This window comes from Mus musculus, chromosome 2 (genome assembly GCF_000001635.26).
Source record: "Mus musculus strain C57BL/6J chromosome 2, GRCm38.p6 C57BL/6J".
Classification (NCBI taxonomy): domain Eukaryota; kingdom Metazoa; phylum Chordata; class Mammalia; order Rodentia; family Muridae; genus Mus; species Mus musculus.
Window position 1 is genome coordinate 103,288,098 of NC_000068.7, and position 22,830 is coordinate 103,310,927.

General features: G+C 44.4%; 1 protein-coding gene across 7 annotated transcripts in view; it reads right to left on the reverse strand.

The window, feature by feature from the left end:
- Window positions 1–15,178, reverse strand: part of Ehf (ets homologous factor) — a 39,845-nt gene extending 24,667 nt beyond the window's left edge. The window contains exon 1 of one of the 7 annotated variants that reach the window (XM_006498703.1): window positions 14,958–15,178. Coding sequence is in view for 1 of the 7 variants with exons in the window: in XM_006498695.3 (XP_006498758.1) it covers window positions 11,418–11,447 (30 nt within the window). In the remaining 6 variants the exon portion in view is untranslated. Of the gene's footprint in view, window positions 1–5,353; window positions 5,371–11,417; window positions 11,464–12,539; window positions 12,557–13,097; window positions 13,115–14,677; window positions 14,819–14,957 lie in introns of those variants that run through there. The other 6 variants (XM_006498699.1, XM_006498697.3, XM_006498698.4 and 3 more) reach the window with 6 other exon arrangements.
- Window positions 15,179–22,830: the final 7,652 nt, after the last annotated feature.

A 22,830-nucleotide genomic window follows, 5' to 3' on the forward strand; every position in this document is an offset into this window, starting at 1 on the left:
TCATTATTTCACCTACCACCAAGGAGTAGAAGCAAGCATGCAATGTCTGCCTTTCTATGACAGGTTTATCCCTCACCGTAATGCCCTCCAGTTCCCTCCCCATTGCCACGAATAACAAGATTCCATTCACTTCATGGCTTAACACTAGCCTATTGCATATGTGAACCACATTTTCTCTACCAAGTTATCTGTCAAGGAGCCATTCCTGGGCCTACTGTGAATCCTATTGTAAGAAACAAGTATGCAGGTACAGCTGGGACACTCCTTGTTGTGGAAATCGTCACACACAGGTAGGGTATGCAGCAGTACCATGGTTCCTACACACCAGATTTCACCATGCTATAAGCTCTCTCTTTCTTTTATGTGTCCCCTGGAGCAAAGTCACCCCTGGTTGGGAGCTGTGTTTCAAATTAAAGTCCATGAAGGCAATGGATGGGGCAAACAACATAAGACTCTAAGATGCGAACCATGGGAGCTTCTGGGCTTACATGATGCCCTGGGACCACACTTCCTCTAGGCCTCCATCGAAAGCTCCCTTCTCTTCAGAGGACAGCCATCCCAGCCACCACACACAGACTGGACCACTTGGGAAAAACACATACAGCAGGAATGGAACACTTGACCTGACTAAAATTTGAGAGTCTTACATTTTTGCTGCTGGTAGCGGGGCATTTTCACATGGGAGAAGGCAAGGTCTAGCCACAGAGATGGAGTCTCTATGGCTCTGAGCTTGAAGGACATGTTCAAAAGCATCTGACGATTCCTGCTCAGGTCAACTTACTGTATCTCCAAGACAGTCCTTAAATGCCAAGGATCATGACATATGCCATGAAGGTTGAGAGTCTGATAGCCATGTTCATTGTGGGGAAGTAGTGTCTTCTTTACAGCTGACAAAAGGTGGAGGTTACAAAAGTAAACAAGAATGTTTGGAAAGGACTCAAGCATCGTACATGTGACCACTGTCTAATATTAATTAGCTCTTAGGATGACTCTCTTCTTAAGCTGGAAATTGGCTGGCTTTAGGGACATTCTTGGGGTAGAACCAAACTCTTCAGAAACAAAAGGGTGCAAGGGTCTAGGAGCCATTGGTATGGAGACAGGTGACCATACTTTAAGTCCTAGCTTTGCTAGACTATTAACATGGCAAATTCATACAAGTTATTTAACTTCTCCAGACTTCAATTTCCTCATTTATGATATGAGGATATTCTTTTAGGATTCTTGAGTTAAAAAAAAAAGGAGAAGAGACAGCTAGCACATGCTCAGAAAAGTTTCAGATACATAAAAAATACTTTGTATACATTAGGTGGTTTTTATAATTATAATATTAATAATATTCATGATTCTCATCATTTTTGAACTTCCAAGAAGAAAACTGAGCACCAAATTCATTTCAAACAAAACCTCAGACCTCTGTCATCTGCACACTTCTCCAGGCCCAGCTGCTAGAGCAGCCGAGCCTTAAGCCTGCTCTCCAGGTTCCTGATCTATCCCACCTGGTGCTGCTGAGTGGATGCGGTCTATTTATATACCACAGCTGAGCAGTCTGCAGCTGGACGACTATTCACAGAAGTCATGTTATTTGCCTATGGGCACAGTTCTTGCCTGAGGGATGAAAAACCATCCCACCAGTTCCCTCACCTCTCACCAACCACAGAGCCTGAGGCTGCCAAGCCCTGTGCAAGGGCGCACATTCCCAAGCTCTATGTGACCACGGGTTTTGCATGCCCACAGCCCTTGGCTATTGTGCTGGAACAAGCAGAGATGGGGAGAGCACCATGGCCCTAACAAAACATGGGCACAAGCTTCTCTGCCCTGTACAACGCCGTAATACAGAATACTCAGTGGCTGCAAAGATCAGGATCTGAAATCTGGAGTATAGACACAGAAAAACAAAGGAAGGAGACACCTTTGGGATTCTGACAGGGTAATGAAGCCCTGTATCTCACAGGAAGTTCTGCTCAGCCTCAGGACTCCTATCAAGGGCAAAGACTGTTCTACTGGCCTCTTTTCTAGACATGCAGAGAATCTTCCAGAAATTGGCAAACAAGTCCAACATGGGCTTGCTCAGCTAGAAGCAGGTCTTTCTTTTGCTCAGTGGTAGGATGCCCAATAAGGACCAAATGCCGTTTTTTTTTTAAATCATTTTTGTTATATTATAGTAACTAAAACTTGGAGTGCTAAAGTATTGAGCCATTATCTGAGTGGATATGGATGGTTACCACAACTCCGGGAGGCATTACGCCATCTAACAGGAGGCTCAGTGGAGTTAGGCAACCTGTTCAAGGTCATGGGGCTCAGCAAGATTGGAACTAGATGAAAATTCAAACTCAGTCTAACAACAATTCTCAGGAGAGCCTAGAGCCTCCCTCAAGTCATTTGCACCCACAGTTCTGTTTCAAATGTGGCCTCAGCATTTCTTGTGTCACTGAACTGCCTTGTATCTTTATTAAGCTTATACAATAGCACATATAAAATGCACAATAAGTAGATACATATATACATGCATACATACCTGTATATATGATGTTACTGCCCCCTAGATAAATCTACAAAGTTATTTCCAGCTTAATATTTGAGAAATAAGTTGGCCCAAAATTATGGGGGCTTTACCTGAATTAGATGCCAGGTCAAGGGTCTATTGCTCACTTCTATCACAAAGTGGGAGGCATACTGAGAAGGCCCTGCACCATGGACCAGATTTATCATCAGGGTTAGCGGTTGCATCCCCTACCCTTGGTCTGAGGGAATTGAGAGTGAAAGCCACAATGTTCCTCCTTCACAGCTCCCCTCTTCAAAAACCTAACCACACTCCTCACACTGCCTCAGAACTGGCTGCCACAGGACACCTTGACTTCTCCAGTCAAGAAAGCAATTAAGCCTTTTAAATAATGACTTGTTCTGTGACAGCTGCAGCCACCAGACAATTCTCCACCCTTAATCAAAGCTGCCAGCAGGTTGAATACACAGCCTTTGTCTTGAAGATGCTTCGAGAGCTTCCTGCTGACTTCCTGTTTCAATTTGACTGTTCTTTTCAAAGGACTACTCCCAAGCAGGAGAAAAGAAAATTTATGTTTATGGAAAATGTAGCTGAATGGTACACAGGTCACAATTTGTGTTTTTACAAATTAATTAAAATGGGAATCAAGCTTGCAGAATGTATCTGATCCTCTTGGAGTTACATCATAGCTAACTTCATACCTTTCTAATGTACTTTGAGGCAGACATTTCTTGTTTCCCAGAGGCAGCATCCTGGAACATTATTCCTAAAACACTGAGCATTTTCATACAATATGGGGAGAGAGAGGATGGCTCTTTGGCAGATACACCTTATTGACAGTAAGCCTTTGGGAAATAGTCACATCGTGCTGACCTCTATCAGCCTTGGTGCCAGACCCAGACAAGATGGTACATACTGACAGTGGCAGGCACCAAAACTGATCAAAACACGAGATTGTCTGAAATAACCCACAGAGTACCTCTGTCAATTTCATTCAGATATGACAAGCCGGGACAAGATTGAATAGCCAAAGGTCACAGAGCCCTTTGAGGCCTCAAGAGAAGTAAGTGTTCTCTCCCTCTACCAAAAAACGTGCATATGTTTCTGCTTCAACACTTCTGCTCTATGGGCCTCAGGTTTTTCTAAGGATCAGCTGCTGATACCTAAAGATCTATGGACATCATGATAGTTACCATGGATACCAATATAGTTAGTATAAAACATAAAGTAAAGCTCTGTGCTCATGTGACATTAGAATTCTAAAGAAACCTCATGGCAGACATGGGTTAGCAACCCTAGGTTTTGCAAGGTTTCAACTTTGTTCCCTTACCTGGCATTGGTGCTGCCTTGATGCCTCCCACTGGGAGCAAGAAAGGCTCTACTGTCTCTTGCCAGTGGCACCTGAAGCAGGAACCAAGTCACATCCTAGGTGTGTAATTTTAAGAACTTGACATTTTCCTTAGCACCTCTGAACCTCAAAAATCTGTCTCCTTGCTAAGGCCCCCTTAGGATTTTAAAAGGCCAGTGACTATAAGGTAAAGAAAATATAATCACAGACACAGGCCTCGTTCTTCCCGCAGCCTAGGATGGACTGTAAGAGATGTGGAGGCTTAAACATCACAGATGACTCCTACAACCACCACCTTTCAAATTGGCTTGAGAAAAGGGGACTGACTGACTCTCTTGTGGAGCGTGCTCACCACCCAAGGAAGAACCGAGCTTCAAACTGCATGGGATCCTGCCCAGACCTCCAAACCATGATCTGCCTCTGTTAGAGTCCTTGAGCACTCTCCCAGCTGAAAATGTCTGCTCTGTAAACTTACCTGCTCTCACTTCAATCTCTCACCACCAGGTGACTTTCGAGACATCAGTCTTGAAGGAAATGTCCATAAACATGAAAACAGCTCATGGAAGGTCAGAGACAAAAGATTCCATCCAGAGGATTCAAGGTTCAGTCTGTCTGTCTGTAGAGAGCCCATTGCTATACTGTTTGCCAGCGTGACACAGAGTCTGATGCTCAGGACCCCCAAACTGCCACATTCCTAGGTGTATAGTTACTTATAAGTGTGCATCTCTGAAGACTGAACAGCCGCTCTCATCACAGAACCCGGCATTTCTAGATAGCACTTATGTTTGTTTTGTTGTTGCATTAATTCAAAAGGCTCTTATGACTGGCTGCTGTGATCCCTGACCTGACTCAGTCTCACCTCCACTTTTAAAAGATTATTTAACCACCTAGGTGCTAAGCCTTACACCCTTCAACATTGATGAATCAGTATTCAGGGGAAGGAAACTTATCTCTGAGAAATACTTGTTCAACTATTACAAATATTTACTGGTATCTTCCAATTAACATATATACTAGATGTATTGCATCCTGCTTGGGGGTGGGGGGGGTGAGAATATGAACAAGACCCAGATGTAGCCCTACACGGATAGATTATCAGCCAAGACACACTTTCAAAACAATAACAGATCTTTCCAAAGGCCCCTGAGCTCCTTCATCACCTTGATAATAGAATGGGAGCAAGAGCAGAGACAGCCAGGGAACTCTCTCTGTTATTTGGGGAGAAGTAGTCATGGAAAGAATTTCAACAAATTTAAAAAGCAAGTTGAGTCCTCACCTCTCCAGCAACCCCATACCCTTGCCCTCTGAGAAAACCCTCACTTAGACATGGAGTTGGCAGACAGGATAACACCTCTGAGTTTCACAAAGAAGCCTCAGCCAAAACCAATCTCCACTTGGGGCAGAATAAAGCAGCAGGTTGTCAGCATGGCTGCAAGTCTCTTCCCCAGACAATGGTGTGTTTATGTGTCAGAGGGTTAGGAGTAGGTTGTTAACATAAAACCCACCGTACACAGAGCTGTTAATTCAGTTGCTGGCAGGGGCTTCTGTTATCTTCCGAATACCTCCCAGAGGGGATAAGCCCTACCTCTTCATTTGAGTTGGCAGCAGGATTTTTTTTTGCACCTGTTGCTCTACTCCGATAACAATGCAGTTAAGCATTGATTTGTTGGAAAATAAACAGAAAAAAAAAAAAAGAAAAAAAAGAAAAAGCAAAGAAAGGCATCTGCCCAAACAGCCTGAGCTGGTTTGACTCAGCCTTCATGCCAATTTGTTTTTCCTATAAAACCAGAGAAAACCCTGTCCTTTCGGTTATGATGCTATCCTCCCACTCTCCCGAAGAAAAGGAGGTATCAAATAGGCCACTGGGAGCGGGCAAGGCCCAGGAGCTAGAAGACTTTGTACTTTTCCATTGGCTGGTTTGCAAGGGCACTGAGGGGTGTCCAAGGTCTGCAGAGTGATATGGCCAGCCTCCAGCTAGCCAGGATCAGATCAGGAATGAGATGAACAAGGGTGAAGAAGGGACTCCTGGAGGGTGATTCAACCTCAAACCACACTCTTCAAATGATTGACTTCTGAAATGCAGGGTGCTTAGGTCTATGGGTTACCAGGTAGCTAGAGTGGAGACTTAGCACACACATCCCCAGTCTCAGTCCGGCCTCTCTCGCAGGTGCCCAACATCTAGCCTAGTCCCTAGACTATGGCACTCCCATCTCAGAAATGAGGCTGGCCATACTTATACCAAAGCCAGGCTGTAAAAGCTCCCCTCGTGTTCTGCATCAGACTCTGAGATCCCAAGTCCCAGGTGGAAATGAACCTGAGAAGATTACAGTGTGATTTCTTCTGTAAGCCAAACAACACAATATTCTCATTTCTCATTAGTCTGTCAAAAATCCATGATGATTTAAGCCTTAAAGGGCCACCAAGTACTAAACATGTCATTCAACAGAGATGATGAACGACATCAATTAGCCAGTGGCATCATCACCCAACCTTCAACACACGGTCAGAAGTGTCTTCATATTTCATTTCATGCATAGTCATAGGCAATATACGTGGCTCCCCACAAAAACACCTCCTCCCCAGCCTTCTCTGGACCACAGGCCCATTACCATCAGGGGTTTAAAGGGTCAGAGAGCAGTGGGGAGGGGCTGTGGACCAGGCAGGATTTGTGCCTTCTCTTCTGAGTGTTAAGGACAGGGTGATCCAGCACAGGTGGGACATGGCTGGCTGAGCACTCCCAAGCATTCTTGTCATGAGCAGGGCAGGGAGTGGAGTTCCTCACATCAAATCAGGCAGCAGAAGAAGAAAGGGTTTAACAGCACCCTTCGTTGACTGAAAATAAATAAGACCAACTGCGCAGGAATGCGGGAAGGGTGGAGGGAGGGAAGGGGTGGGGACTGGAGGCAGGGAGGGACTGGGATGGACTAGGACAATGGATCTGACCAATTCAAGAGTCAAGTTTCCTCCCAGGAAAATACCAAAATGTCAAGCTAGCAGCCACTGATCTGAAGTCTCACAAACTGTATAATTACAAAACAACAACAACAACTAAGATAGAGAAGGCAGTTCATATTTGTGTAGACTGAATGGAGCCAAACCGTACATTAATAATCTCCTGGAATCCTCATGAGAATGTCAAACATAACGTACTAAAAAAAAATCTCCATTTTATAAATAAAAAAGGCACAGTGAAATTCAAAATCTTACTGCTGATTTAGTAAATAGAAAGGGCGTCCTGTAAGTGAATTAGGAAAGGGGTGGGGGAAGCCTCGGAGATCTGTATAGCTTTGGAAATGGATCGTTCTGTCACTAAAAAGGAGGCATCAGTCTCCTAGGACCTCATACTTTTCATTTAAAAGCATGTCAAGATGGCTTATTGATTTTTCCCCCGTAAATGTGATGAGGAGACTTGCTGGTCATCCTGTGCTCAAGAAGGAGAGGTGTCCTTGAGCACATGGGAGTCTAATTCCTACCACATTCTGACTCATGGTCCCCCAGAAAGAATCAGGAAACCTTCAACTTGAGTAGTGGAGCCGCTGAAGACGTCCTCTAGTGAGATGCACATGCTGTGCTTGTAAGAGCCCCTTAATTCGATCCCCAACACCAAACCAAAGCAAACCCTTTACTCCTGCTTCTTGTTGAAAGCCCCAGGTAGATTCAGGGGTTGAAGTGGCTGCTGAAAGCCACCTCAGACTTATTGGCCTTAACAAATGAGCCCTAATAGTAGCAGGAAACGCTGAAGAAAATTAAGGAGAATTTAGAGTTCCTTCGGAGGGCACCAGAAGTATGAGAGAAGACCTGCAAGTGCTGGGAATACCTCAGAACCTAAAGAAACTGGGTGTGTCCTCTGGGAGCCTAATTTCCACCAAGAGAGACCCAGCAAAGCTTTCCATAGCTCTGCTTCTCTTAACTCAGCGGTCTATGTGTGGAAGAAGCTGTCTGGAAACGAGAAAATGAAAGCCCACCATGAAGGTGAGCACCTCAACCCCACAAAGGCTTTCCCCGGGAATTCAGTTTCACAACACTAACAATGACTCGGCCCCTCCCCTGCTTGTTTCAAAGGAAACGTTCAGTGTAAACTCAAAAGGAATTCACCAACTCTGCAACTCCATCTTCCCCTCTTCTGACCCAAGCCTCAGGCTTGCTCCTTTGATGAGGAAGATGAGCATGGACACGGTCCTCCAAAGCAACTTCCCAGACTACCAGGCCCCAGGAATTATCACGATTTCAAAAACCTCACCCTGATGAAAGGCACCATGAGCTACAGAATGCAGGTCTCAGTGCAAAAGGAAAAGAAGAGCTCCTTGGTGAAGCCTTATTAAGTACGTTAAGCTAGGTATGATAGCGCATGCTCTAATGCTAACACTTGAGACACAGACACAAGAGGGTAAGGCATTTGAGGCAGCCTGGTCTATACAGTGAGTACCAGGCCAGCCCTAGCTACATAGTGGAGAGAGGCAGAAGGAAAGGAGAGAGGAGAGGAGAGGAGAGGAGAGGAGAGGAGAGGAGAGGAGAGGAGAGGAGAGGAGAGGAGAGAGAAATATGAATATATGAATATGCAGGTCAAAAGCATAGCAACAGGATATTAAATGAAATAGTCTTCCTAAAACCAGACTCTATGTAACAGGCGCCATACCTACATAACCATATAAGTCACATCTGATGCTGGCTGCCTCCAAGACAACAGCCCTAACATTTGCCTTTACCACATCAAGTCTCTGTCATCACTGAGGGTGGAATGCTCTTTTCTGGATGCCCCATGATCTTGCCTTCTCAGATTGTTTAGAGGATTAAACACATATAAAATTGAACACACTTGAAACCCTATCCTACAGCAGACACTTGGCAAACAGTATTTATTAATATTAGTGTTATCATTACTCTCCTCTCTATGCCCTGCACCCAAATATATCCACAACGCCAAGGCCATCGTCTACAAGCAGAAAGAACACCTTCTGCTGTTGTGGTGAAGAATACGGACAGTTGATCTACTCAGTGGTCATTTCCTATGCCAGAGAATGCTGTGCCCTAGGTCCTCATCCCCATTAGTTCTCCGTGGATCCTTGTGCGCTCTAGCAAAGCTTGTGAGCCTCACTCTTAATTATGCTAAGTGTGTGATATTACAATGTGTGCTTCATTAACACACTGAATTAGAACATCTGTCCCACATCTAATTACCTCTGTGAAGGAAGATGTTGATACATTGATATTTCTGTAACAAGTACGATATGATATAAAAATATTAATGATTTGTCTTGAAAATAATCACTGTACCAGCTAATAGTAATGAGGAGATTTGCCTATATTCATATTAAGAGGATGTGTTAAATTATAATTTAAAGTTATTGAAAATAATATCATTTTTCCCAGGTTCCCCTGAATTTCTTCCTTTGGAAACGAGGTTAGAACTCCGCATGTTTTACTAATAAGCAAGGATTATTTGTTCAACTTGGTCTTTAGAAAGGATTTAACACTTGTCTCCAACATCTCAACAATTCACTGAGAGGCAGAGCCACAAGATCGCAGCAAAATAAGTAGCTACCCACCCACCCACACACTTGCCAAAGCCTCCAGATGCCCGAGGTTAATGTTTGTTGCCGCAGTGCTCAGTAGGTACCTAGGGAAATTCTCAAGAACTGTAGGAACGAGAGCCATTTCACACAGCACAATTATCTGGTGGACAACCAGAAGAAAGACACTTCTTCTAGGGCCTCCTACATGTGAGGTATCCGGGCACAGGATAGAAATGCCAAAACCCATCCCTTGTGTGCTGTGGCTTGAAGCCAGCTCAACGTAAGGCTTAATTTGGAGGTCTCCTATTAATGGGGACCATCCTGTTTGTTTCCTGATACCCACTATCTCCAGTAAAAATTAAATATCCGGTTTTTCTTCCCCAAGGTCAGAGTTTAGAATCATTACAGGAAAAGGTAAACCGAAAACAAAACTGGAACTTAACACTCCTTCTGCTCCAACACCCAGATTGAATACTTTTATGTAGGCCCCAGCCTACAAATCATTACTACAAATTATTCATGAGCATTGTCTGGGTGCTTTCATGTTCTTTGCTTAATTTACTCCTTACTAGCCCTGCACAGTAGATGTTATTATCCCATTTTCCAGATGAAGAGTCTTAGATGCTAACATTTACAGAATTCACCCAGAGGCACTCAAGCATCCAGGGACAGTGTCCAATTTAAAGCCAGGTATTCTGACTTTACACCCCGGGTTCATCTTATCACACCCCAGCAAACCCTTGGCCCCAGCTATGAGAACTCAAGGGTGCCCACCCCTTCAGACACAAGCAATCTTTATTCACAAAGTCCCACAAGCCTCTGGCCAGTAGAGGGACGATGTCTGAATTGCAACTAGCTGCTCTTTAATTTTTTAAAGGGAACGAAGTTAGAGCCAAAGAGATGGCTCTGTGGTTAAATTAAGAGCACTGACTGCTCTTCCAGAGGTCCTGAGTTCAATTTCCAGCAACCACATGGTGGCTCACAACCATCTGTAATGGGATCTGATGCCCTCTTCTGGTGTGTCTGAAGACAGCTACAGTGTACTCATTTAAATAAATAAATAAATCTTTTTTTAAAAAAATGTTAGGCATACACTGAATTTCAGGCTAAATCTACAGCCCACGCAAAGCCAAAACAAGTCTGGACAGCAGTCACCTGGAGGACAGACGTGACATTAGCTCTGCCCCTTCAAAATTCACTCATCTCTTCCTCCAGACTGTAACAGCAGCCCTACCGAGCGAGAGCTTGTTAAAGCTCCTAAGAGAGATCCCGGGGCGAACTGCACAGTGGCCACGATCAGCACTCTGTTGTCAGACACAAGGAAACCCCTCTCTTATTCTGACAGGCTCATCAGGGTTACGGTGGTATCAGGTGGGGAAAGAGTTAATATTAACTAAAGTTTCTCAGATCCATACCCAGCTTAAGGTCCTAGCCTCGGAGTCTGCTTATCATGAGTCTGTGATACAAGGAGAGCAAGAAACAGCAGATAAGCCGCTTCAGCTTCCCCATAGTTACATCATCAAAGAAACCGTGCAGCTAGACAAGGTTATCTGAGATAAGTTTTCACAGTAAAATAGTGGGGTTAGTAGGATGTTTGGTCCCTTTTTACAGGAACACAATTATCTGTTTGGCTCTTCGCTCCTTTTTATTTTAACCTTGTAACATCAGAAATCATGTTTTGGTTGCACCTCGACACATCATAATGTAAGCAAATAGTCCAAAACTCCTCACCAACGACTACAATTCTAGGAAGTAAATGAGAGATCAGGAGAGGGAATACAACTGAGGCCAGTGACCAGGTGATAAGGAGCTTAGCCCCAGAAGGCAAGCCAAAGACAGACTGTGGTTAGGTGCTAGTGAAATCATTTTCAAAGGAGCATTTAACAGGACGTCTCTTTTTAAAACCGAGTCAATTAATACCCTAGGAGCCTCTTTAAGTGGGGCACTCTGCTTGACCCGGTTATAAGCTCTGTCTGCTACAGATCCAGAGCTGAGCCATCTGGGAACAGCATGCACTTCAAGTTGGCTCGACCAGCCCTGTCGCCCCCATGATTACCATCGAGTCTTCCTCTAGGACAGGGTCCATATCTTTCTCATCTGCTCAGCTGCCCATGGACAAACTAATGTAGCTCAGGCGGAGTGGATGCCAATGTGTGGAAGGCTCACCTCGGGCTGATCCCGTGGTAGCCGAGGTGTCTCTTCAAACGCTAGTCACGAATCACCTGCTCTCTATTGATCATAAGCCGCCCAATTCTGCTATCGAACTAGCTCTGGCCCATGGGTTAGGATGCCATAGCGTGTGTCATTAGCTGCTGAGACCCCTTCTGAAGGTGCCAGGTGCCAGCTTCATACCTCACCAGTCTCAGTCAAAGTTCTGAAGACCCTAAAGGAGACCTTTAGGAGCCCCTAGTAATCTTCCTATCTCTGGGCATCTGTTACCCCTCTCTCTGTTCTCATAGACGCTAATCCTTCCAACCCTCAACGTAGTGGTGCCCCCATCCTTGGTCACCATAGCTGACAGAATCTGTAAGTTCAAACATATCTTTAAAATAATCAGGATGTACAAAAGAGGAAACTCAAACCCAGAGATGTGCAATGTATTGGTCTGGGCCACACAGCCTTGCCAGGTCTCCTCACTGCCTTGGTGAGCACTGTCCCACCAACCACCTTCCCTGTTCTGTATACTCTGATCACTCCAAAGACAGAGACAGCCTCAGGGAAGGTCCCTAAGAAATAATCCTTGTTCCTGTCTGAAAGGTAATGAAGTTTTCATCAACTGACTATAAAAGACTGATAGAATTGTGTAGTGCCGACCATCTTGGCTTCTTCACCATGATGCCATTTGGCTAGAAAATATATCCCATCCTAAGATAAGCTATCATGAACAACCATTCTCTCCATGACGTTGACAATTTCCTGCATAACTTAGTACCTGGCCCTCTAAAATTCTGACCAACATTTTTTTAAAAAATCACAAATTTTAATAAGAGCAAAATGCCTGTTCCTTAGAATAAATTGTACCGCTTAAAACCATTTTATAAAAGTATAAAAATGTCAATAAAATGAATTATCTACCCTCTCCCATCAGCTGTAGGGAATCAATTTAAGGAAAGTTGGCCAGTGTGGCAGCCTCCTGCCTCACTGCTCTGAGGGTGACCCTACTACAGATTTGTCTTACCCAAGATGAAAGTTCTGTGCTCAATTAAATAGTAACAGAAGCAGGGGCAGAGTGTATGGTCTTGAGACACCAAGCCAATGCTTCCAACCGGGGCCCCACCCACAACAGAAAAGTCTATAGCTTCAGTTCCGTGAAGAGGAGCGCCAGCTGATCAGGAGAAATAGCTTAAAACACCAGCAAAATGGTGGCATTGAAATCAGGCTCCTTCACTCCAGAGACCCGTGTGCTGTTGAGCTCTGTTTTGGTGTTAGAGTACCCACCCCACTTCACCTCCCAGAAGTCTTCAGAGGCGATATCTGTTTTTAAAGGCCTAGGGATGCCTCTGTCCAAAGGGAGAGGAGACTGAGCAAGCTCTCGTGTAAGCCTCCAAAACTGTGTGTGACAATACAATATGAAACCACATTCTTACATGTTAAAAACGCAAGGAAGCACAATGAACACAGCCTGGTTCTCAAATCCCCAAAGAGCGGAGGATATCAGAAGGAAATAAAACCTAGTAAGGGTCCGGAAAGCAAAATCCCACTTCCTTAGAGCAGAACACGGCCCCAAAGCACTTACCTCTGACCTGCTAATAATACCAACTAGCTAAGCGAATACCAGCAAGAACAGAGCTGAAGTCTCAGTTCTGTTTTTTTCTCAGGCCTTCAAAGGTATTGAAAGAGGACTGAGGTAACACCAGCCAATGAATGGGAGACCCTGAGGGTACCCACAAACATGGAGTCATAGGTATGAGTGGGGCTTATCAGAAGTTTAGAAAGACCCAAGGTATTTACATAAGAAATCACAGTATTATAATAATATAATAAGGAAAACATCAGAAAACTTGTGTGGATATAGGTAATATAATTTTTAGCACACACAACAACAACAAAAAATGTTATTGACTCTGGGACCTTTTGCATAAACGAGGCCTAGGTCAAGCACACGTCCATACCCACAACTATGGGAAGAGGTCCTGGATAAGGGTCTCATGAGTGGTCACAGAACTTCTAACACAGCTTCCTCAAGATTGCTCTCTCAACGTCTCTGCCCAGTGAAATAGAAACATGGGAGGTGGTACTCGTAATAGTTGGTAGTGTTTAAATGTGGTTATAAACTTCCAAATAACTCCAGTCTCTCCCACCACAGTTCTTAAATGCCACTCTCCAGTGATGCAGCAGAAACTAGTCCCACATGGCTCCATATTCTAATAGCATTCTCAACTGTGAAATTCTCTTTATCTCTTCTGTAAAGAGAAATAAGAAACTTTATCTCTTCTGTAGAAATTGACTCTTCCCTGGACCTCAAGGAAAGTAGCGCCCAGCCATTCCGGATCCCTAACTTCTCCTTATCCATTGAAAGATATTGCCTTGATAAATCCTCACACCAGTGTCCACAGAACCAACTGGCGTTTCCATCAGAAATCTCAGACTCTGAACTCCCCCATTCTCCCTGAGATCAATGTGGAAAAACAATGGAGACACCTGAGGACTCTGAGAATTTTATGCTTCATCCAGAACATGTATCATCGCGCAAAGCAGATTTCAGAGTCCCAAGGAAGACAAGAAAATTAACGTGGTCTTGCCACTTCGTTGCTCTCATGAACCAACAAGATTCATCCCCCCACTGATCTCGGCTCTATCCACACTGAGACCAACACTTGTTCATAGTGTACAAACAAAATCAAAAGAGTCCCTGCATCCAGGACATTTGTTGCTGGTGAGTCATGTCTGCCTGTCTGGTCATAGTATTCCATTGTGGAAAAACAAAGGGTTGGTCTGTCCTCTTGTGATACGGTAAAAATCATCTACCTAAGTTGAGTTTTCTTTTTGCCTAGGATCATTTTTAAGGGTACCACCTGCCTAACCTTGACCACCTGACTCCTGCCGCCTTTGTGAATATAGATTCTTTTACCTATCTACACCTATTTCCTCAAACTGGAATACACTAAAGATGAATTGGCTTTTCCCTATAGCTCCTGAGTCAGAAGAAATATCAGTCAAGACACCTCTAGACTGTGAGACCATAAGCTCACCCTGAGCACTACCATCCCTTAGCCAGCCAGCTCGTCACTGAGCGACATCAGAGTCACCTGTCTCCGTTTGCTTTTTTTTGTCCCAGAGAAATCTAACCCAGGGATATAGCTCTGGCATACATACCACATGGGCAGAGAGAAACCGGGGGCTTTTAGACTCTCACTGATTGGCAGTCCAGACAATGTAGGGAATTCACAGATAACACTCACACAGGAGTAACCCAGCTGCTCTCACCCAGATAAACTCTAACAAGACCCAGTGGGGGAGCCAGGGGAACACAAGCTCTACTTCCTGCCAGCTGCCTCTGGTTTATTTTCACCTGTCTGCTTCAAGACAGCTTGTCTTTCCACCGAGCAGGTGTTTGAATCTCAGGTTCAAAAGAAGTTTAAAAGCGAGGACTTACCTCATTTACCTAAAGATTCTGGGTGGGAAGTCCTATGGCTCTGGTGATGAAGAAGAAGGCAGGAAGCTATCACACCAGCTCCTACCGAGATGGGGAGCCACGGCCTTATCACGTCTGAGCTCTCATCAGAGTGAAGATAAATGCATATGACAATAATTTAAAATCATTTTGTAGGATGTTAAGCAATAAGCCACCAACCGGGAATTCCCTAAGTCACTTCCCCCTCCTCTGATTGGCTGCCCGGCCCTTTAAAAAAATAAAATAAAGGATTACAAACATTGGCTCATTTGCATTTGGCCAACTCAGACGTTAGTGTTCAAACAAAACAGGTCTAACCAGGTTATGCCTGTGTCTCAAGAACAGAGGCGACCTGTTAATGGATGAGGAATTGATTTGGTCGTGACTGTACTTTTCAGCTTAGAGGCAGTTTCAGGTGAAAAGTATCTCGCTCCCCAAAAGATGCTCTGAGGAAGGGGGAATAGAAAAGCCAAGTCCAAGTCCCTGTCAAGCAAATGAAGGAAGAGGGCCTGAGGTGCTCTTAAACATCCGGCTCATTTTCTAACCCGTATTTAGTCCTCTGCTATGTCATCAAGATCTTTGCCCTGGCTGTGCAGGTACCCGGCGTGGAAGGAGCTTCTAGTTTCTAGTCCATTCTGTCTGTCTCTGGGCATCATGACCAACTCTTTGTAGTGACTCTTGACAATTTCAGAGGCTTTTCCCCAGTCCCAGGTAAGCACCTCAGAGGATCGGACAGCCCTGGAAGGGAGGGGCCACTGTGAAATGTCTTTGGGCAACAATCCTCAGCCAGACAAGGGCTGGAGGACCAGCTTGTCTTCCCTTCCCCTTGACTCTTACACGATGCATCGTACTGCTTATCAGCCCTCCCTGTAGGATCCAGAAAAGAGAAAACCAAATGCCAGTCTGAGCAAGATGTGAACTGCTGAGGGGACCTACGGATTTCACAGATCCCCACCCCCTGAGCTAAGGGTGCACAGGGAGTTTCCGATTCTTGCTTCACTGGGTCCCACATGTTTCTCCACCTGCACAGGTGAGCGACTACCCTGGCCAGGAAAAATACAATCCCCTAACCATTAACTTTCCCTTCTGGGTCTTCCTGGACACCAGCCTTCTATGAGCAAAGCATCCCCTGGCAGGTTTGTTGAACTCGGCGAGGCTCTTCTCCCTTTGTCGGAAGACAGGAAGGAGTTTGGCAAAAAGATTTTGTGATCACAACTCAGTTCCTTCTGTGGCAAAAAAAAAAAAAAAAAAAAAAAAAAAAAGTGTGTGTGTGTGTGTGTGTGTGTGTGTGTGTATGCAAAAGTTCATGGAAAAAACAAAACCCAAATGGTTGTTGTGCTGCTGACTGGGGCAGGAGCCAGCCAGCTTCAATGCTCTCTTGTACTTGTTGCTTGGTTTAAGCACCATGAATTCAGAGAAGTTCCAGGTTCAAAAGACAGAGGTGAGGCAAGGGTGGGTTTGGAGGGGTCTTTAAAGGAGGTATTGGCATCCTTAATGTTTAGGGTTTAGGGTGACTCTCTGAAGCTGCTCTTTAACCTCCAGCAAATAAACCCACCTCCCCTGCAGTTCAACCTTATCTAGCTGCCAAAGGCTCTGTTGACATGCAAATGTATGCCCTGGGCCTTATAAAAACAGTAAATGTCATCACTGCCCATTATCATATTAGCCCCAATTAGTCTATCAGCTCCAGATCTGAGAGGCCCCAGGGAACAGCCAGCTGGAGTTTTGCTGGAGAGATGAATCAAGCTACCCTAACTCCACCCACCATAGGGTGTTTGCTGCGGGGGGGGGGGGGGGGGCGGGGGGGGGGGCTCTAGGGAAGCAACCTTAGCCTTCTCCACACTTTTGCGTGACCTTCACCTGAAACAGCAGAGTCTGGTAAGGGGTATGGTGTGTATAGTCCTGAAGTACGAACATCAAATACAAATACCTAAAATTTGTGGCTCCGTAGCCCAGGCCCAGCCACTCTTAGTTATGGGCCTTTTAATATCAAGAAGAGGCAAGACTCTTTCTGCTTCCATTCCTTTTACACTAATTCTAATAAGCTAGATGGACACTCCTGAGAAGGGACAATCTGGGGCATTGGTGGAGGTGGGATGTCAACTTATAGCCACAGCCACTGTGGATGTGTATATATATATATATATATATATATATATATATATATATATATGTGTGTGTGTATATATATATATACATACACACACGTACCTCCACAGCTGTATATATTAATATACATATGAATATATATGTATACATATATTAATATATATTACCTAACCAAGTGTCTTATAATTAGTGGGTCTGTATTAAATATTGATTGTTTTCTTTACTTGGGACTAAACTTACCTTTCTAAAAGAAAAACAATAGCTAAAACAGTACTTTCCATCTTGGGGGGGGGGGCAGAGAGAGAGAGATTGAGAGATTGAGAGAGAGAGAGAGAGAGAGAGAGAGAGAGAGAGAGAGATCGATTCCTAGGCATTCATTCATGGAGAAACTCCTCCAGATGAAGTCATTTACCTGATAGTCAATTTCAAAAAGACAGTGCTGGTAGGTAGGTAGCTAGCTAGCTAGGTAGGCAGGTAGGTAGGTAGATGAAGAAGAATTGGGCAGAGTGTCATTATCACCACAGATTTCTATCATTCACTCTATGTTTCTAAGGTTCTCTGGAAGACAGATAAGAAGGAAATAGAACCAGGAACTATACTAAGGTCTCTAGAAACACAAATACTCTGAATAGAAATCTGCCAGGCATCGGACTTGTACAAAGCCTCTGAGTCAAGTCCTGAGGCAAGATGTCTCAGTAAAGTGCCTACTGTACAAACATGAGGACTTTCGTTTGGATCCACTGTGCCCAGGTAAAATGCCAGGCACGGTAGCATGCACCTGCAATCCTAGCACTAGGGATGACAAAAGGTTCCCTGTGGCTTGCTGGTCAGCTAGTCCTGCTGAGTCACTGACAGTTCCTGTCTCAGAACCTAAGGTGGGGAGCCACTGAAGAAAATGTCAACCTCTGGCCTCTATGTGCACAAGCACTCAAGTGCATACACACAGGCATAACAAACACCACACACACACACACACACACACACACAGTAAGAAACAGAGGGACCTAACTGTTAAACCGAGAGTCTGAGATCAGCAAGCCTTAAGGGGTCCAAGGCTCAGACAAGGCCCCGATGTCATTGCAAGGCCAAAGGCAGTGATGTCCTTGTTTTGCACAAAGGCAGATGCTCACTGGCTTTACACTTCAGACCCTAACTAGAAGCCTATATTCATCTTTGAAAGCAAGTGTGTGTCTGTGTATATTGCTGTCTCTCATTCTCTCCTGATGATCTGTATCTACTGAGTGTGATATGTAATAAAAGACAAACAAAAGTTTAACACAAGCTGAACAGGAACAAGAAATATTCCCTCTCTCTCTCTCTCTCTCTCTCTCTGTGTGTGTGTGTGTGTGTGTCTGTCTGTCTGTCTGTCTGTCTGTCTGTCTCTCCATGTATAACTAACAGGAGGTAGAAAGTCAGTCACTTATTAGCCTGGTTATAGCCAAATAAGGAACTAGACTTCATACATATGATGTACATAAAGTCTCTAGAAACACAAATACTCTGAATAGAAACCTGCTTCATCTTCCCGACAGGTCTTACCATCCTCTTAAGTTCTGAACGTTAATGATTAGATTTCTGGACCCTGCAATGATCTCACAGGCCCTGAAAGTGGCCTTCTGTTTCTTGGGGAGGTCATAGGTTGACTGTTGTCCTCACGTTTGCACGGAGTGTTTGCACAGAGCTCTCTGTGGCTATCACCATCACATCTGTGCACCCACCAGCTGCTGAGCAAGGCCTCCGCACTGCTGAGGTGAGAGACAGCCTCGCTGGGAAGTAGGGAGGAGCCAGTGATGCTGAGAAGTGCTCAATGTGGCAAGAGACAGATGGAGAGACACAGGCAGGCAGACAGGCAGACAGACAAACAGACAGCTTTCTCCATCATTTGAACATGTCTCCAGCCCTACTTAAGCACTAAAGAAAAAAACAGAAGTACCCTAAATTCCTACCCAGCACCATTGCCCCTGCCTTACCTCTTCTACAGTGTATTATCTTGCTATTCCCTCTCTGGCTTTATCTTCCCTCAGGACCAGCCTCACACACTGTCCCAACTCCACTGTGGGGACAATCACTCTGGTTCTCGAATCAAACTACTCCCAGACTCTCAGGACCAATTCTCAGTCTCAGAAAGGGCCAGAAGACCAAGCAAAAGTTGACCTCTGCCAGACAAATTTTCTGTAACCAGAATTTTCTTTTCTCTATGGGGAAAAGCTTTTCATAATTAGAGCAGGCTTTCCCACCCTCTGTGTCTCTTTATAACAGATGAATTAAAATTGAATATATCTAAGGTATACAACATGATGCTTTGGTATGCCTTGTGGAATGAATAAATCAAACTAATTAACATATGCATGAACACAAAAATTTAGCATTTTTTGGACTAAGAACAGTTGTAATCTGTTCTCAGCAGTTTTCAAACACACAATATCTTGTTTTTAACTCCCGTTATCCCATTGTACAATTATCAGTTGCTTTCATAGGTTATGTTTTGCTTAAGATTGCCCTTCCCACTATCAGGGAACCCTAAATAAAAAATTAATAAAAGGATGTCTATAGCATATGACTGAACTCCAGCCAGGGCTACAGAGTGAGACCTTGTCTCAAACAAGTAAAAGCAAGTGAATGAATAGAGGACCAAACTAAAACTAGACACCAATGTGAACAAGTCTAAACTGTGATGACAGACCTGGATCTTAGGGACCAGTCTCCATCCCCTGTGTTTCAATATCTAATACTGGAAAAGCTGAATATTCAGAATAAAAATTGAGGGGAAAACCCACTACAAAAGTAGGGATTTTGTGTTGTCCGGGAAGTCATGAGGGTCTTTTGATACAAAGGTCACCCTGCTGCTCACCAGGCCTGGTGGCATTGGATAGGCTATATGCCACGTGAGAAGTCTCTGACATCTGGAAACAAATTGAGGAACAGAGCAGAGGGGGCTGTGACAGTGATCGCAGCAGGGACCGAGGACAGCAAGGAAACCAAGCTGAGAGAGAAGGTCACTATCCTGTGGCCATCGAACAAGCAGCTTCTGGTGTCTCAGAGTGACCACCCAGACAGCCATTCTGAAAACCGTCTTCCAGATAAAGCTAGCACTGTCCATGCCCTTGGACCAAATGCATCGCATCTCGAAACTCCCAGAAGTGCTATCAGAAAGGAGACAGGCACATCTACAGGGTCTATGCAAAATACTCATTTGTATAAATAAGTTATCCATTCAGGCTATTCAAAACATTTGCACCTGTGGGCTGGTAGGAGGCAGGAAAAAAACCTCTGGAATTATTTCTGAATAATTTCGTATTTGGGGGAAATCCAGATGAAATCTCCCTGCTGATGTTGAGACATGTCTCTGATTTTTTTCTCTCTCTCTTCTCTCCCCACCCTAACTCTTAGTAATCACGTGTTAGTTCAGGGTTTGAAATCAGTCAGTCTCCTGCTCTCTGCACAGGCTATATGCCAAACAGTCCTATTTTGACAGCTAACTTCTTTCATGACATTGACCCAAGGAGGTTTGATACGAGTCATGATTTGGAGGCTAATAGCTCTGAAATTCTGATATATATATATATAAAGAGAGAGAGAGAGGGAGAATATATAATGTATGTATATATATATATATATATATATATATATATATATATATATAGTGTAGGTGGATGTACAGTAAAACCGAAATAAGGAACTTGGCTACAAACAGAACAAAATCTGCATAGTCAGTGCATGTGAAAACTTCTGTTGGGAGCACAATGCCAATAAGAGGGACCAGCCACGGTATGCATAAAACTCCTTACAGTGGAAACCACAAAGGCTCTGGGATTCTGAAAAGAATGGCCTAAGATAGGCAGGTGATATGGCTCTCTCGGTAACATACCCGTCCACAAGCCTGAGTACCTTGGTTCAGAGCCCCACCATGCCTGATTCTTAAGTGGTGGCTCACAACCATCCTAACAAGATCTGACACCCTCTACTGAAGTGTCTGAAGACAGCTACAGTGTGCTTACATATAATAAATAAATAAATCTTTAAAAAAAAAAAAGAATCAGGCATGGTGCTATGTGCCTATAACACTGTCCCTGGGGACGACAAGACAGGAAGATCCATGAAGAGCACTGCGCAGCCAGTCTAGCTGGTTGTTGATGTGCAGGTTCAGTGAGAGATCCTGTCAGAAGAGTAAGGTACAAAGTCATAGAAGACACTTGAAATTGACCTCTAACCTCCACATGCACATTTACATGGACGCACACATGGTTTAAAATTAATAAGAAAAGAATGCTATAAGAAGAGAAGAGAACGGAGTCACTCCAACAAGAAGAGACTACAGACAGGCAAGCCCCACTCCCTGTTGACTCCTTTCCATCAACACTGAGACAATGTTGATGGATTTTTCCCATCAACACCAAAAAATTTCAAAGCCTTCTTTATGGCCCTCAGACTCATTGGCCTATAGCTCTTCAGAAGTTTCTAGAATCACCAGGGCAGAAAACCTCAGGGAATCCAGTCTTAGAGCTCAAGGTTGTGTGGTCATGGTGAGGGATGGGTACCCCTGGCAAGCACCTCACTTTTGCTAATCCATTTTTTTCTCCCAGCTTAGTAGGTCAACTTAACTTGAGAACTGAAGGCCAAGCTGAGGAGGAGGACAAAGCTCTGTGAAATTGAGCCTTGGCTGAGGGGAGCATTCTCTTAGAATCAAGTAAGATGAGCCTAGAAAGCCACAAAAACCATACCAGTGAAGGTGTAACTGCCAGGCATCCAGAGTTCTGAAGATCACGATGAAGCCTCTCTCAGAGGAGAGCTGAGCCTTCCATTCACTGTATTTCCCTTCTTCTTCATGGCATCCACCATGCACAGGGCAGAACTGCTGGAAAAGATAGTCACCCAAAGAGAGGGAGGATTGGGGGCTTATAATCAACCCAATGACTGCAAAATCCACTTGGAAAATATCTTACCATCTTAGTCACAGTTGTATCTGAGTCTCTCTCCTTCCCCCACCTCTCTCAGTCTCCCTCCCTCCCTCCCTCCCTCCTTCTCTCCCTTCTCCCCTCCCTGGCACACACAAACACATGCACATACAGCTTATATGCCCTATTCTGGACTCCCTTGCATCTGTGACCTTCTCAAAACAGCATCCAATTCATTCTCTTTGTCAAAATCATTGCCAGTTCTCTATCCCAGGCTCATATTCCTCAGAGGGAAACATACCATCTCGGGTGACATGCAAGATGATTTCAAGTGTAGATCATCATTTTTTTAAGCTATGTGATTTCGATGTGAAAAAAATTAATAAGTAAAAGTGAGTCAACTGAAAGCAAACTCTTAAGTTCTGTAACCCCCCAAAAAATGGAAACAGCAAAAACAATAGCAAAGAAACAGAAAAGATTGAAATGCAGGGAGAACTGACTTAAAGATGGGCACTCCACACTGCTAGAGCCATGGCAAATAGCAAACTCTCAGTACTGCATCCTGCCAAGGGAGAGACTTCCTCTTGCGTGTCCACTTAAATTCCTATTCTGAAGTCTCTAAGCCTCCAACCTCAGAGAGTACATCCCAACACCAAGTATGTGTCTTCTATAAAGCACCCTGCACCTCCCTGTTCCCTTTTGTCCAGTTGTGACCCAGACAGGATGAAGATGAGCAAGACAGCCCCTCCCCATCTTCCCGTGCAGCCCTCCCCAACTGCCTTCATTCCGAATTTGCATTTCCTAGGATCCTTTGTTCGTGGAAGCAAGTAATACTCAAGATTTAACAAAAG